We start from the raw sequence: 15,356 nt of genomic DNA, 5'->3' as shown, positions 1-15,356 counted from the left end.
TTTTTCTTATCTCTATCTTCATGTAGACTGCATGCTTCTGACACCTTGCTTTTGTGGTGAGAATAGCTTGTTTGTGTCTATTACTTGGTTTTCTAGGTTGTGGGAGCAAGCAGTGATCCTGTGCTCTTAGCTTTCAGAGGTCGAGCATATTTAAACAAAGGTTTAGTTGATGAAGCTTCAAAGGTTAGTGCTTTTTGGTCCTCTCTCTTTATTAAATAGAACTCTTAATGTCATACAGAAATAACCAGGAAAGAGTGACATATTTTGCAGATTTCACAAGAGCTTCTGTTGTCACATCCTGATGTAGCTGAAGCCCATGCTCTTGAGGGTTTCATCCATTATTCTCAGAAGAAATATGAGCAGGCAGAAAGAAGGTAAACCTTTTTCTCTCTCCACTGTAACAGGCTGTAGGGGAGAATAAAATACAATGGTTTTCAAGTTTGATCTGATCTCTGTTCTTTTTGTTTAGTTTTCAAAATGCTATTGAAAGAAGGGCTGAAATTGCTGAGTATCATCAGTATCTGGGGCTCACTTATTGGTTCATGAGTGATGAGACAAAAAAAGATAAAGGAAAAGCACTCACTCATTTCTTGAAGGTAAAAGGTTCTTTATTCATTTAAATCAACATTTCTCTATATTGGAAGCATGAAGTACTCTAGCTGGAATGAGAAACTTGAATATTGTGCTTGTTACCATTCACAGGTCTCCAGAGCCTGTAAACCAATTTCAGCTGTGAACAAATTCACTATGGGGAGCTGTAGTTAACTGAAATCTTCTAGCTTTTTTTTTTAACCACCTGTTCAGCTAATTATTGAGATCTTTGTGAAGGCAAATGAGGTGGTGATTTGTTGATTCTCTCAATCCTCTGTCCTGAGAGCTATAAACTTGGGACTTTAGATGGGCATTGTGTAGAGCTTCCAAGACAGAGCTTCCAAAATGTCTTGAAATGCAGAGGGCAGTATTCAAAATGCAAAGAAACAAAGAGGGTGGAAAAAATGTGTTCTTAGAGTTTCAGTGTGTATCCACAGATGTAATCCTGCAAAGCCCCTGTAGTTTATGTGCATTTTTTTTAGTGCTTGTGGATTTCTCCATGTATAGATCAGAATCTGATCCAAGGGATTTAATCTGATGTCATTTTGGGGAGCGTAGAAGCTTTGCTCCCAAAAATAGGAATCTGAGTTTCTTGAACTCACTGTATGCATTTATAGCAAGTGTTACTGCTCCCACTTCAGTAGCAGCAGTGCAGTGTATTTTAAATGAATATTTTAAATACTCTTAACAATTTTTATAAGCTTTTTTAAAAAAAATTGTCAGAGCTGTTGATATGCTGCTTTGGGGGTATTGTTTCTCACATATAAACAAGTGTGTCAAATGTACACAAAATTAACTCAAACCTTTGAAAATGTAGGAGTTAATTGTGGTATAAGATTTGACTGTAAGTGTAATGGTTGAATTTTGAGTAGAATTTTAAAGTGATGATATTGTGAAGTGAAGGAATGTTTGTTGCTAACACATTTATCTGGTTATTATTTCCATACAAAATGCTTTTGTGTCATGAACTTTGTGGATGGTTCTGCAAGTATTTAAAGCTGAAGTAGCCTTTGAAATATTGAATGCTTAGATGTAGCACAGAAGAAGCTGAAATAAGTCAATAAATGGAGACTGTATAAGTAGTTACCACTGGACCTATCCACATGCTTGATCCTTCAAAAGGCACTCTTATATTGTGTTTATATTTCCTTATAGGCTGCAAAGTTGGACAGCTACTTGGGAAGTGTCTTTTGTTATTTAGGTAACTACTACAGAGATGTTGCTGGAGACAAAAGTAGAGCTCGTGGTTGCTATAAAAAGGCTTTTGAACTGGATGGAACTGATGAAGAATCTGGAACAGCAGCTGTAGACTTAAGTGTGGAGCTTGGAGACACGGTATTGCACATTCAAGGCCCTGGGTTATGGTTATTTGGCTTTTCTATTAATCTTAATAATCTTTGAGGAATCACCTCTGGTTTCTTTGGTATTTGAGAGTAAGATCTGAAAATAGATGTTCTGTCATTGCCTGGCAGTTTTCACAGCTGGACTTGCTTCAATTTTATGCTTCAGTTCTGAATTAAACCTACCTGGGGAGGGTGCTGGGGTAAGCAAGTATAACGTTATTGTCATCCCATGTGGTGCAGAGGGGAAGATTTTTTTTTTTTTCAGTAGAAACTTCTAGAAAAAGTAAGTTTACTTCTCATATTTAACTTCTGCCATTTTTTTTTTTCCATTCTCCCCTTGTTCCTTTTGGAAATAGCATATAAAGTTATTAGAATGTTTTTAAGAAAGTATTTCTTATGTAGCGTTGTATAAAAAGTTCTTAGTCTGATATTAGCAAGAAAGTAGCTCACACTTTGACAGACTCCATTTGAACATCTGCAGAATAAGATTAAGTATCTGACTCACCGCAAAGACTTGTGCTTTTCTAGTTAAAAAATAGATCTATCACTGCAGAACTGCAGGAATCTACTGTCTTTTTGCAAAGACATACAGAAGATGTGATAATATCCTCCTGTATTCTGCCACTCAGTTTGCCAACTTTTAAAAGCTCCTGTAATGTTACTTCTTTACAAGAACAAGAAATCAGACCGTTTAATGGTGTGCCGAAATTGGAATATTCTTCTTAATAATTTTGTTCTTTGCATCCAAATGTATATTAACGTGGTATTTTTGGTTTTTTATTAGGACACTGCTCTATCCATCTTGAATGAAGTAACTGAAAAAGCAAATGCTGGTGCAGCAAAATGGGCTTGGCTTCATCGTGGACTTTACTACCTCAGAACTGGTCAGCCGTCAAAAGCAGTGGCTGAGTAAGAGAACTAGTGATTTGTTTAAACCATTTTCTATAAATCCTGCTAATTGATCTTCCAAGGTTTTGAAATTAAGTTAGCTGATCACAAGGCAGCCAGTACTAAACTGGGAAGTGGATCTGAGTGATTCTGAAATTAGCATAATGCAGTCTTCTCATGATAGCAGTGATCTCTGCTAACAAGCCAGATAATGAGGCTTCTTGTAGACAAGGAGGTTGTAACACTGAATAAAAGCCAAAAATAGGTTCAATAGCTAAGCTTGCTTAATTTGTTCTGTGAAGAATTAAACACTGTTGTGCCATTTCTAAAAGTTCTGTATAATTGTCTGCTTGTGTTCTGAGATTATGTAATTTAAGGAAATAATTTGTTTTTGTTAATTTATGCCATGTTTAATTTAAGTCTAAATCTTGATATTTGCAGTTTGCAGGCAGCTCTCAGGGCTGACCGAATGGATCCCAACTGCTGGGAGTCTCTAGGGGAGGCTTATGTGAGCAGAGGTAGCTATGCAGCAGCTCTAAAATCCTTCAGGAAGGCCAGTGAGCTGAACCCAGACCATGTGTACAGCATTTACAGAGCTGCAGCAGTTGAGCAGATTCTAGGCAAATATGAAAATGCTATAGCTACCTATCAGCAGATCTTAGAGAAGACAGAAGAGTATGTACCTGCACTTAAAGGTAATATGTCTGTATTTTCAATTTTAGATCTTTTTCTCTCTCTAACTCTGTAGTACTTCAGTTTTATGGAGAGGTTCTTGATAACTGGTATAGGTAGGCCTGCCTACATGAAAGAGTATTTTTGGATGTTCAGAATGCTGTGATCCACTTGCATGAAAGCCAGCATGTAGTAGCCTGCAAATACTTGAGGTGCTCTTAATATCACTATCCAAAGGAGCAATTATAAAGGTAACTATTCCTGTGTAACTATGAGGACAGAGGAATTTAAAATTTATGTAGGAAGCCAGCTAATAATGCTGCAGTTTCACCTGAGCAGTCGCACCATGTATGACTAAAAAGGCAGTGGAGTCAGTCAGCCTTGTCCAAGGGGTGGGCTGTACTCGTTTTCTGCTGCCATTGACCATGTCTTTATCAGGTTTTGTGAACTTAGTTGTTGGAAGCACAGTATCATAGCAGATAAAAGAATTAACTATACTGATCTGCTTTAATGTGTCTTTTATATGCATTCCAGTTTTGTGTTATTGAATACTAAGTTTATTCTACCTCTGCTCCAGTATCTGTTTTAAACGTATAACTTTTGGAAATAAAATGAGTTCTGCTTTTAGATGGCAGCTTTCTTGTACTGGAGCTTATAACCCTGGGACTTGTGTGGTTGAAACAATTACCTAATGTGGGCAGGATAAGAGGCTTGCAAAGCATAATTGCATCAAAGTCATACAGGCTGCATTTGTTCCAGTGTCATAATCCAGAAAGAGAGATGGGTGGCTTGGTGTAGGTAAGGAGTACAATTGCATGATGAAGGCAGCTTCAGAACTGTGAAAAAAATTCTAAGAATCAATGGAACTCGCATCCAATGACTTGTTGCCACTCAGAGTCACAGCCAATACCAGCAAGCGTATAAAACAAATCCTGTCTTGAATTTTCCAGAATTCTAAAAAGTCCAGTGAAGCCTTAGGTGAAGGCTTTTTGATAGTTCAATTTATTTCTACATAATGTAAATTCTTGCTTAAATAGGATTAAGTAATGTTGGTTTCAGTTACCTCAGAGAAAAATTCCCATCCTACCTTGGTATAGTCCTGTTTTGTATTTTGTGTGTGCTTTGATACTGTTCTTGTATTTGTCAAAGGCTAACCAATGCAGAGTAGCTTTCTAGGTGAGTGAGTGTTCTAGTTAATTCCTGAAAACAAACACCAAATTTTGGTGCTATGCTTTATATAAGTAGGTGTATTTTAATATTCAGATTGTGCTACAGTTTGTGCTGATTAGGGAGAGGTAAGAGCAAAGTGTCTCTTATGAGCAGGAGAGTTTTTGTAGGTTTTTGTGCTTTGGCTTAGTACATGCAGGAAATAAAGCTGAACACTGAGCAGGCTTTCTCCTATACCACCCCACCTCTTCTAGCAAGCAGTGTCGGGCAAGCATCTTTCATAAAGGATAACTTTGTCTTACTTTTAGGACTTGGAGAATGCTATCTCATGCTGGCAAGATCAGCCCTTGAGAAGTACCTTGATATGAGGGCTGTGGGTTACATAGAGCAGGCTCTTGAATTTTTTACAAGGTGAGTACTAAGTATTTAATGTACCAGACTCGTGGTTTGAGAAAAATAAATGTTACATGTTTGAAAACTTTCAGTTAAATAAAATGAATCAGGCCTCTGTTTTAGAAGAAAAAGTATAGAGAAAACGCATTGAACAATGCATTTTGGATTGAGTAAATGGTAAATATAAAATTACTATTATTTTTACCGTATAAAAAATAGAGTCCTTTGGCTTTTTCAGACTTCTGAAGTTGCCTATCGTTCTCTTTAGTTGTCATTGTGTATATATGGAACTTAAGGGAGAAAATATCAATCAAAAATGTGGTTGAGAAAGTGATCTTTCCTTCCATCAATCATACTATTTTACATTTCAATTAAAATGCTTTAGTGGCCTAAATTAAACCTTGGAGTAACTGCTGTTACAGAGTAAAGTCCACTAGGTTTCTGCAGGTGTCTCATGCTATGTAATATATTGGCAAAAATTAGTAGATATATAATGGCTGATTTTTCTGAACATGCTTAGTCCCCACAAAGTTGGGATATTTTGATGTAGTTTCTGATTTATTTTTTACATTTTAAACCTAGAGGTTGAGTGGGAAGAATTCTTAATTAAAAAAAAAAAAAAAAAAAATTACCAAAAAAATAATTTTTTAATTAAATTGAGTTTGTGCCACTCTTCAGAGTGGCAAACTTTCTGAAAAACGTATTGTGATGCCTGAATGGTTGTTTTGTGGGTTTTCTTAATTACTAAATTACAGGGCAACAAAGAACCGACCTGATATATCTTCCCTTTGGAAACTGCTTGGCGATACCTGTACTAGTGTGCATGTTATTTCACCAGCCAAAGTGAATGTTCGAGTTCTAGGATCGCTTCTGGGTAAAAATGAAGGCAAACAGATGCTGAAGAAAACTGAGCTGCTGAGACTGGGTGGAAGGTAATTATTTATTTATTTATTCATTACTGTTAAGTACTTCTACACATCTGTACACGCTGTAGAGTCTCAAATATTCTAGACTATGTTAATTTTAGAAAAGAAAATACATGATGGTCTTCTGACACATGAATATTCAGTGAAGACCAAAGAAAAAGCAAATTCTCATGATTCTTCTGAATTACACCGCTTATTTCAGAGAATGCTCCCTGGGTTACCACAATGGCTCTCAGTGCATCATCTAGCACCTGCTATTTTCTGTGCTTCCTTCTGCCTCCAGAGCGTGGCTGTATTGTGCCTGTTATTCAGTCATTTATTCAACTTCAAATTAAGTGATTGCAGTGGTTGTTACCCAGTTCTCTCAGGACTACTAATGTCCAAGATAAAACTCTAAGCTTTGTGACTGTAATTAGTTTTATAAAACTGCCATTAATTTGAGCCCCACATATGTGATCTAAATTATATTGGAAGAGGGAATTCCTTTTTCCTGGCCCTGGAATCTCATGATAAAAAATATTTGTGCTTTCCTCATAGCACCTTCTGTGCTGCTAGTAAGTTAAGGTGGGCTGAAAATGCTGCTGCTTAGTAAATTTTAACCATTGTGTGTAGTTAAGTACTTCCTAGGGAAGTCTGATTAACTTTAGAAATGGCTGATGTTTGTTATAATTAAAACATTCATGTTGCACCTGAGGTCACTTTGATTGATTACACGTATATCATTTCATAAGTGATGGATAAGGCAAACCAAGATAGATTCTATAAAGATAACTGTGTTATTCAGTTGTCACTGGGTTTCCATTCTTGCCTGGTTTTGTTTGTATTTATGCATATTTGATGGTTTGGGTTTTTAAGCACTTTTGAGCATCTTTCATGTGGAAAGGCTTGGGATAATACTTCTGTGATTCATGTTTCTGTAGGTGTTATGGCAGAGCTTTAAAATTGATTCCTTTGCCTAACATATGGTGTGATCTTGGAATAAATTATTATCGACAAGCTGAGCACCTCACAGCAGTAGGCACGGACCTAAATGAGATCAGTGAACTACTAGAGAAGTCTTTACAGGTATTGCCTGTTATTCTGTTGTGTTCTTTAAAATCTACCTTGATGCTTGTCTGCCTAACTTCTGTCTCTAAATCTCAGTAATCTCAGCACATGATGTCTTAACTTTTGCTATTCTATTGATATAATTTGCATTCGATTTTCTTCCAGTGTCTCAAAAAAGCTGTGAGGCTTGACAACAAAAATCACCTTTATTGGAATGCACTTGGTGTGGTTGCTTCCTGTAGTGGTAAGTCTTCAGTGAGATCCCTAGCTGCATAATATTCTACATTAGAAGGCAATGCATGACTAATGCTGTTGACAAAATTTGGTTAGATCTATCTTTCCTTTCATTTTCCCCCTTTTTTTTTTGTCCCCCCAGCTATTGGGAATTATGCTCTTGCTCAACATTCGTTCATCAAATCTGTTCAAGCTGAGGAAATTGTAAGTGCTGTAGGCAGCTATCATCTGTTTCAAGTGGGCATTTTAAACTTTTCTTCCCTTGATGCAGTGTTACTCTTTCAGAACACAGCAATAATATGTAGGTTTTATTTGTTCTGTCTAGAATGTTGTTGCCTGGACGAACCTGGGGGTTTTGTATCTAGCAACTGGAAACATTGAGGTAATTCTTTCCCAATCCTTAAATACAGTTTCCCTTTACAATTTCTTAGGGGAATATGTGGTTGTAGGAGTGTGAGCGAACAGTGAAGAGTGTCTCTCTCAGATTCAAGAAAAATACTTTTTTTGAATGAAAGTTACACAAATTAAGTATTTGTTATGGACTGGATATGGTTAAGTGAACTTAGGCTAAATTGCTGAAGTTGCTTTCCAAATGACTACATAGAATAAAAGCAGTTTGTAAGGATGGAGAAAGTCTGAATCAAATGAATGCACACCAAATTTGACCCAAAAACTCCTTTAGTCACAAACTAAGATTTTGAATTTCCTGCAGGTAGCTACTTTCTGTTTATCAGTATGTCTTATAATTTGCTATAGTTCTTTAGAACTTTCAGCGTCTCTCTGGAGGAAAATTAGAGTACCTGTTAAGTGAAGTTCAGAGTTTTCTTGCAGCTAAAACTACATGCTATCATATTTGCGGGTCAGAATTTTGGCGATTTTATTTAATTTATGAAATGGGATAGTGAGACTGAGAATTATTTTTAGTAAAAGCAACTTGATATTACAAATTCCTTGCTGCTGAGTGTAATAATGCTAGGACTTTGTCTCCCTGTGCCACATTGAGGAAGGAATTCTGAACATATACAGTCATGTCTTTCCTTCAGGATTTATGTAGAGTAATCAGCTTAATAATTTTCAAACCTTTTACATGAAAGAAATGTAAATTTCAAAATCTGGATCCTCCAGGTGTCTAAATTTAAAATATTAATTGTTCTAGCAATTAATGTAGCTTCTTCCTCAAAACAACAAAACAGTTAATCTAGTTGAGAAGTAAGTGTTTTTGGAAGGAAGGGGGACTTTTGATGTTTTAAATAGTTTTTACAATTATTTTTATTTTTAAGAAGTCTAAGCTGCTTTATTTTTCCAGTTAGCAAGTTATTCTGTATGGCACGGAACTAGTAATGACTTAATTTCATTCGTGAAAAGCTCTTTCAGTACTACTGCATGACAATACCTGTGTATATCAAAAGTGTATGCAAGAATTTGATAGCTGTGTTATCTTTGGTTCTACAGCAAGCTCATGAAGCCTTCAAAGTAGCCCAGTCTCTGGAACCTTCTTACCTTATGTGTTGGATTGGGCAGGTAAGATGTGAAAAAAACATCAAACTGTGCTTTGTTAGAAAAAAGAGGATTTGGACTTCCTCATAATTGGTGCTTACGCATGTACCTGTAGGAGTAGAGGAAGCTGCTACTTCCCCTGGGGGTGGATAAGACAACACAGTGGTGTATAGAGGAAATCTATATTCAGCAGTTATCTTCATGTAAATGTTTTTGTGACTGATGTAATTGTAAGATGTATAAGAAACTAGCTATTAAAAAACAATCACTGCTCTTCTCGAAGCTCGTTATCTAGTGCTCTTAAAGTACCATCTTCATAAGGTGGCAGCTATTTCCGTTTTTGCTGTATGACTAGTTCATTAAATGGCACTCCTAACTCTCTTCTCAGCTGCCCTCTCTTCCAGCTTACTGTTAAAAACAGTAAGTCTTTCATGTACAAATTCAGCTCTTACTTCCTGGGAGGTTGCTTTTTCCACCTACCACTGAGGGCTGGATAGGCTCCCACTGGTACTTAGGTCATCTGTGAATATCACAAAATCCTTGTGACTCATGTTTGTGATTGCTGTAGGTGCACTCCATGATCCCATGCTGTTGATCTGCTAATAATATCTGATTTGAAGCTGGATGCTAAATAAGGACTAGTGCCATTGTGTGTCAAAACTTCCCATTTTATATCATTGTACTGAGGAATGTGAAGTAGCAGCAAAAGTTCTTGAGTTTCAAATTGCAGTTGAACAGAGACTACTTATTCTACTTTTAAAGTGTTTGATTTATTCTTAGAACCACAGAATAGCTTGGGTTGGAGTGGAGCATAAAACCCACCCAGATCCAGCCTCCTGCTGTGGGCAGGGTTGCCACCTGCTAGATCAGGCTGCCCAGGGCCCCATCCAACCTGTCTTAAGCACCTTCAGGGATGGGGCAGGCGTACCTTCTCTGGGCAGCTGTGCCAGGGCCTCACTGCTTTCTAAATAAAGAATTTCCTCCTAACATCTAATCTGAATCTTCCCTCTTTTAGTATAAAGAAATTTCTCCTTATCCTATCATAACGTTCTGTTGTAGTAAATCTCTCCCCAGTGTTTCAGTAGCCCTGGCTTAGGTACTGAAAGGATGCTGCGGGCTGTCCATGGAACCTTCTGTTCTTCAGGCTGTACAGCACCAGCTCTCTCAGACTTCCTTCACAGGAGAAGAGTAGCAAGCCCTCTGAGCATCCTTGTGGCCTATCTTTGCACTCACTCCAGCTAGTCCATACTCTTCATGTGCTAGAGGTCCCAGATTTGAATGCAGTGCTATAAGTGGGGTCTCATGAGATTGGAGTGGAGTTTCTTTGACAGCATAAGAAAATAAAATATTTTCATGTTAAATACCTAGGGTATGGCTGAAAATAATCTGTGTTGAGTTTCTTCTCATTTTGAAGTACCTGACTGTAACAACTTATGTTTCTCTGAAGGCTCTTGTTGCAGAGGCAGTAGGCAGCTTTGATGCTATGGATCTCTTCAGGCACACAACTGAACTTGCTATGCATGTAAGTATAGCAGATAGGTACTTAATGTTTAGTCTCTCTATTTATATAACCTAACTTTTAAAGAACAGCTGTATCTTCAACAGTGGAACAGCTAGGCTCCTTTTCCAAATGAGATTGCCTGAATTCACTGTTGCTGTTCTGGACCCACTGAATAGCAGGCGCTCATTTTATTGAATGCTTCAGTCCCAGTAGACAAAGAAGCTTTCTTCGTAAGTTGTGAAAAAACATTGTGATGTTCTACAGAATTGGACAAAGGCATAAACTGAAGACATAAACAGGAAAGAGCAAGGATACTGCAGTAATCCTGGATTCTAAGGAAGCGGAAGACTAGATTCTCTTAGAACTTTTCTCATTTGTGATTTCTGCATGAGTGCCATCAGTGATATGATAATGTGAGAATTCTTTCTGCCTAAAGGACTGAGTGTTTACAGCATATCAGATTAGTGTTTTATTCTGCTTAACTATGATTCAGATTTTTATCCTAGACTCTGCCTTAAAACAGAGAATTATTACCGTCTCTAAGTATTTCAGTGTTATTTGGGCAGATTTAATGATCCTTAATTTACATTTTTTTGTTTGTTTTTAATTATTTCCTGAGACTGAGGGAGCAAAAGGCTATGCCCACTGGGTGTGTTCAACACTGCAAGATAAAAGCAACAGAGATACTGAGCAGTATCAGTACAACATTGTTGAAATGAATGCTATTCCAGCAGCCCAAGTGGTTATGAGCAAGTATACAGGTAGGTAGCTGAAATACCTCATTGAATTGCAAGCCTGACTAAGTGATGTCTCTACTAGGTTTGGCAAAGACTGTTTAGACCGGACCGGGGAAAGGCTTTTGTGTTGTAAAATAAGCAGACAAAGTAGAACAAAGGGACTTTTTTATTAATTGATTATTATTGTTATCACACTGGATGAAATAGGTATGAACAAATACCTGGTGTAGGGAACCTGCTTTGGCAGAGGGGTTGGACTCGATGATCTCTCGAGGTCCCTTCCAACCCCTACAATTCTGTGAATTCTGTCATTGTACAAGAGTTCATTTCAGATGCTGAGCGAAGTAAGAAACTGTGCCTTGTTACGTCTGCCACCTGGTGTCTGATATCAGACATCCTTTGAGTATATCTGTATGGTACAAATAGATGCTAGCTTTTGTGCCTGTGTTCCATGTGTTTGAGCATAAGGCTGTTTTTGGATTTTGCTCACCTTCACAATATAAAGCACACAGTAGTATTAAACTTCAGTAAGAGAAAAAACATTTTCTTGAGCATGGTTCCTAGTCACTGTGGCCTTTATGCAGTTTTATGCAGTGGTAGGCTTGTATATATCTAGCCCAGAAGATGAATAGAGCAAGTGTGGATTTTCTTTAAACTAGTTCCTTGATATTGTAATCTGTTGCTATTTTTTTTTTTTTTTTTTTAAAGATCTACAAAACAAGTTGCAAACATTTAAAATAAGAAATGTAAGGAGATATTTATCTGTAAAATATACAGATTGCAGGAAGGGTCTATGTTCCCCTTTCTGGTCTGAGGTGAGATGGCAGGTAACTTTAGCAGTTGATGTGCATTTCAAAGCTATAATATTGAAAATTAGTTAAAGTAATATTAAAACTAGTAAGGTTCTACTAGCATTTTACTAGAGTCAGTACAGACAAAACAGTTTCATCTTTTGTTACAAAAAAAAAAAAAGCCTCATAACTCCTAACCACTGCAAGCCAAAAAACTTAGAATTCAGTGTGTCAGTACTTTATCGTAAGATTTGAAACATTTTTGAGCTAGCCTGATGTCATGTTGCAGTCTTAGTATCCTTTATTTGCTTGCAGCCTGTCTAGCTGATTCCAGTGAGGAGTTGACAGAAGCACTTGGCAAAGTGCTTTTTTATACATGCATACACTGTAGCATCAATGTAGCAATGTTTTTCTAATGCTTTTTCACAACTCTTTCTGATTATGTTCTCTAAGTTGTGAATTCTGATTTTCTAGAAAGAAATCCAGATGATGCATCTGCTTTCACAATGCTTGGTTACTTGAATGACTATCTGGAACTAAAAAGACAGGCAAAAGATGCTTATGAAAGGTAAATTATACATGCTGGAATGCTTACTGACAGAAGTTCCTTGTCCTCATTTTCTGTGCACCAGCTGAAAAGCTTAAGGTTTATCTTTTCCTGCAGTAAGCCTTATTCTCAGTTAAGCAGTACATTTCAACTAATTGTACTATACATAGTGTGTGGGAATTTTCTTATGCAAGTTTGGAAATGCAGAACACAAGTAACAAGGGAAGTAAAGGCATTCCACAGCTACACTCAGCTAGTTCACTGTGTGGGAGTTAAGTGAAGCTTCAGGATTTGTTTTTTTGGTTATTGGTGTTCTTTTTAAAGTATGATTCTCTATAGTAATTAATATACTTTTTTTTCTTGGTATGAGGTAGAGGAATGATAGAGGGAGGTGATGGAGGAAAATACATGCTTGGAGGGCATGTTTACCAATACATTAAACTCTGCAAAAGTAGCTCTATTTATGTTTAATGTGTTTATGCACAGAAGGATTTTTGCATAAAAAACTTGCCTATTCTACTATGAGAATTAATGTAAAAATATGTTAATTATTCTCAATTGTGATCACTTTAAGGGCTGCTACATTACTAAAAAACTCTGAGGATACTGAGAAATATAACATAGCAATGCAAAACTACGGCAGATCTCTGTGGTAAGTGTCTATTGATATATTATCCCAGCCCCTAACTTCGGATGTAGTGAATGTAGTGGTGTAAAACTTAGTTAAGGCTCAGGGGTGAAAGTTAGCGATAGAAAATTTATTAAATGTCATTCTTTGGAGCCAGACTTATCATAGAATCATCAAGGTTGGTAATGACCTCTAAGGACATTCAGACCAACCATCCACCTATCACCAGTATTTCCCACTGAACCATGTCCCTCAATACAACATCTAAATGTTTCTTGAACACCTGCAGAGACTAGGCAGCCCATTCCACCACCTGACAGCTCTCTCAGAGAAGAAGTATTTCCTGATGTCCAACCTTTATCTCCCCTGGCACAATTTGAGGCAATTTCTTCCAGTCTTCTCATTACTCGCATGAGAGAAGAGGCTGACCCTCACCTCCTTTCAGGTAGTTGTAGAGAACGATAAGGTCTCTTCTGAGTTTTCTCTTCTTCAGACTGAACAATCTCAGCTCCCTCAAGCCTCTCCTCGTAGGACTCCTCAGCTGCTGCAGACCTCTCTTAGCTTCATTGCTTTTCTCTGGACACACTCCAAGGCCTCGGTATCATTTTGTAGTGAAGAGCCCTATACTGAACACAGTACTCGAGGTACAGCCTCACCAGGGCTGAGAATAGAGGGATGATCACTTCCCTGCCCCTGCTGGCAACACTGTTTCTGATACAAACCAGGTTGCTATTGGCCTTCTTGGTCATCTGGACATGGCACATATTCAGCCTGGCATTGACCAGTACCCCCAGGTCCATTTCCTATACAGAGTCTCACAGTCACTCTGCTCCAAGACTGTAGCATTGGCTGGGGTTGTGGCCAACATGCAAGACCTTGCACTTGGACTTTCTGAACTTCATCCCATTGGCCTCACCCAACGATCTAGCCTGTTCAGATCTTTCTGTAGGGTCTTTCTACCCCAAGGCAGATTGACATCTCCTGACAGGTTGGTGTAGTCTGAAAAACTTACCGAGGATACACTCATTGCCCTCATCCAGGTTATCAGTAAAGATACTGAACAGGTCAGGCCCCAGTACCAACCCCTGGGGAACACCACTTGTGACCTGTCGCCAGCTGGACATGACTGCACTTATCACTAGTCTCTGGGCCGAGCCCTGCAGACAGTTCTTTACCCAGCAAAGAGTGTACCTGTCCAAGCCATGGGCTGCCAGCTTCTCCAATAGAATACTGTAGGAGACTAGGTAGGCTATGTCAGTGGCCTTTCCCTCATGCATCAGGCGGGTCATTTGGTCATAGAAGGAGATCAGGTTGGTCAAGCAGGACCTGCCTTTCATGAACCCATGCTGGCTAGGCCTGATCACCTGGTTGTCCCACATGTCCTGTGTGATCTCCCTCAAGATGGTCTGCTCCATAACTTTTCTTGGCACTGAGGTCAAGCTGACAAGCCTGTAGTTCCCCAGATCCTCTTTACAGACCTTCTTGTAGATGGGTCACATTGGCAAGTTTCTAGTCCTCTGGGACCAGGAATGCTTATAGATGATGGAAAGCAGCTTGGCAACCATCTCCGCTAGCTCCCTCAGTACCCTAGGGTGCATCCCACCCACCCCCCTGGACTTGTGGCAGTCCAGGTGAAGCAGTAGGTCTCTGACAGTTTCCACGTGTAAACAGAGTATTCAACTGTATGGACATCTTCTCTCAACCGTAGCACTGTTGCTACATCCTTCCTATTAATGATGGTTTTTGGTTTTTTTTACAGTGCCATTGGTGAGTGTGATAAAGCCATTGAGGTTTATACATCAATACCGCTTACTGAGTTTGATGCCATTGTGGGGATAGCACTAGCCTACTTCAAGAAAGGACTCTTAAAAGAAAGTATTCAAGGTGAGCATATTCCTAATTCAAAGCACTACAGGGCAGTTCTTAAGATGACTCTTACCCAGATTTGTTCATCTAACCAAGGTAACTAGTTCAGATTATTTCAGTCTTTCAGTATACATGTGGGTAGCTATTTCATCATTCATCTATTCATAAAAGTGCTAGAACTATTCAAATTTAAGGAAAGCTACATTTCTTTGAGAGTTTCATTCTTGTCTGTTCAGCTTTTGTATTCTTAGCTTTCCTTGCTATCATGAAATGGCTTTTCTGGAAAAATTGCTCTTGGGTAGGAGGTTAATGTGATGTTCAAAGCACTTCAGCTTTAGTGATTAATGTAAGTGCTTTAAGTGTTGTTATGTTCTGTGTTACTGAGATGGGAGACTGACAGAAAGGTGTGAGTAAAAATTGTCACCGTAGAAGCCTAAGCACTCACAGTACAACAGCTGGCTCAACATTTGAAATAACCCTATTTTTAATGGGAGTTGTGCGTGTTTATCTGAAACATTATTTCTTAAG

General features: G+C 38.2%; 1 protein-coding gene across 2 annotated transcripts in view; it reads left to right on the top strand.

The window, feature by feature from the left end:
- The window catches only part of TTC37 (tetratricopeptide repeat domain 37), a 45,760-nt gene that overhangs the window by 12,791 nt on the left and 17,613 nt on the right, over nucleotides 1-15,356 (top strand). For both annotated transcript variants that reach the window (XM_042822907.1, XM_042822909.1), the window contains exons 13-30: nucleotides 97-183; nucleotides 271-374; nucleotides 470-596; nucleotides 1,747-1,926; nucleotides 2,719-2,843; nucleotides 3,264-3,517; nucleotides 4,970-5,072; nucleotides 5,810-5,986; nucleotides 6,901-7,045; nucleotides 7,193-7,271; nucleotides 7,404-7,465; nucleotides 7,587-7,643; nucleotides 8,714-8,782; nucleotides 10,206-10,280; nucleotides 10,879-11,020; nucleotides 12,262-12,355; nucleotides 12,909-12,986; nucleotides 14,722-14,846. In XM_042822907.1, coding sequence (XP_042678841.1) covers nucleotides 97-183; nucleotides 271-374; nucleotides 470-596; nucleotides 1,747-1,926; nucleotides 2,719-2,843; nucleotides 3,264-3,517; nucleotides 4,970-5,072; nucleotides 5,810-5,986; nucleotides 6,901-7,045; nucleotides 7,193-7,271; nucleotides 7,404-7,465; nucleotides 7,587-7,643; nucleotides 8,714-8,782; nucleotides 10,206-10,280; nucleotides 10,879-11,020; nucleotides 12,262-12,355; nucleotides 12,909-12,986; nucleotides 14,722-14,846 — 2,083 coding nt within the window. The remainder of the gene's footprint in view (nucleotides 1-96; nucleotides 184-270; nucleotides 375-469; nucleotides 597-1,746; nucleotides 1,927-2,718; nucleotides 2,844-3,263; nucleotides 3,518-4,969; nucleotides 5,073-5,809; nucleotides 5,987-6,900; nucleotides 7,046-7,192; nucleotides 7,272-7,403; nucleotides 7,466-7,586; nucleotides 7,644-8,713; nucleotides 8,783-10,205; nucleotides 10,281-10,878; nucleotides 11,021-12,261; nucleotides 12,356-12,908; nucleotides 12,987-14,721; nucleotides 14,847-15,356) is intronic.

Source organism: Centrocercus urophasianus, unplaced genomic scaffold (assembly GCF_019232065.1).
Source record: "Centrocercus urophasianus isolate 14NV4802_14NV808 unplaced genomic scaffold, USGS_Curo_1.0 seq_21, whole genome shotgun sequence".
NCBI lineage: Eukaryota > Metazoa > Chordata > Aves > Galliformes > Phasianidae > Centrocercus > Centrocercus urophasianus.
Note: the sequence above shows the minus strand (reverse complement) of the source record. Positions and strands in the feature narration are given on the sequence as shown.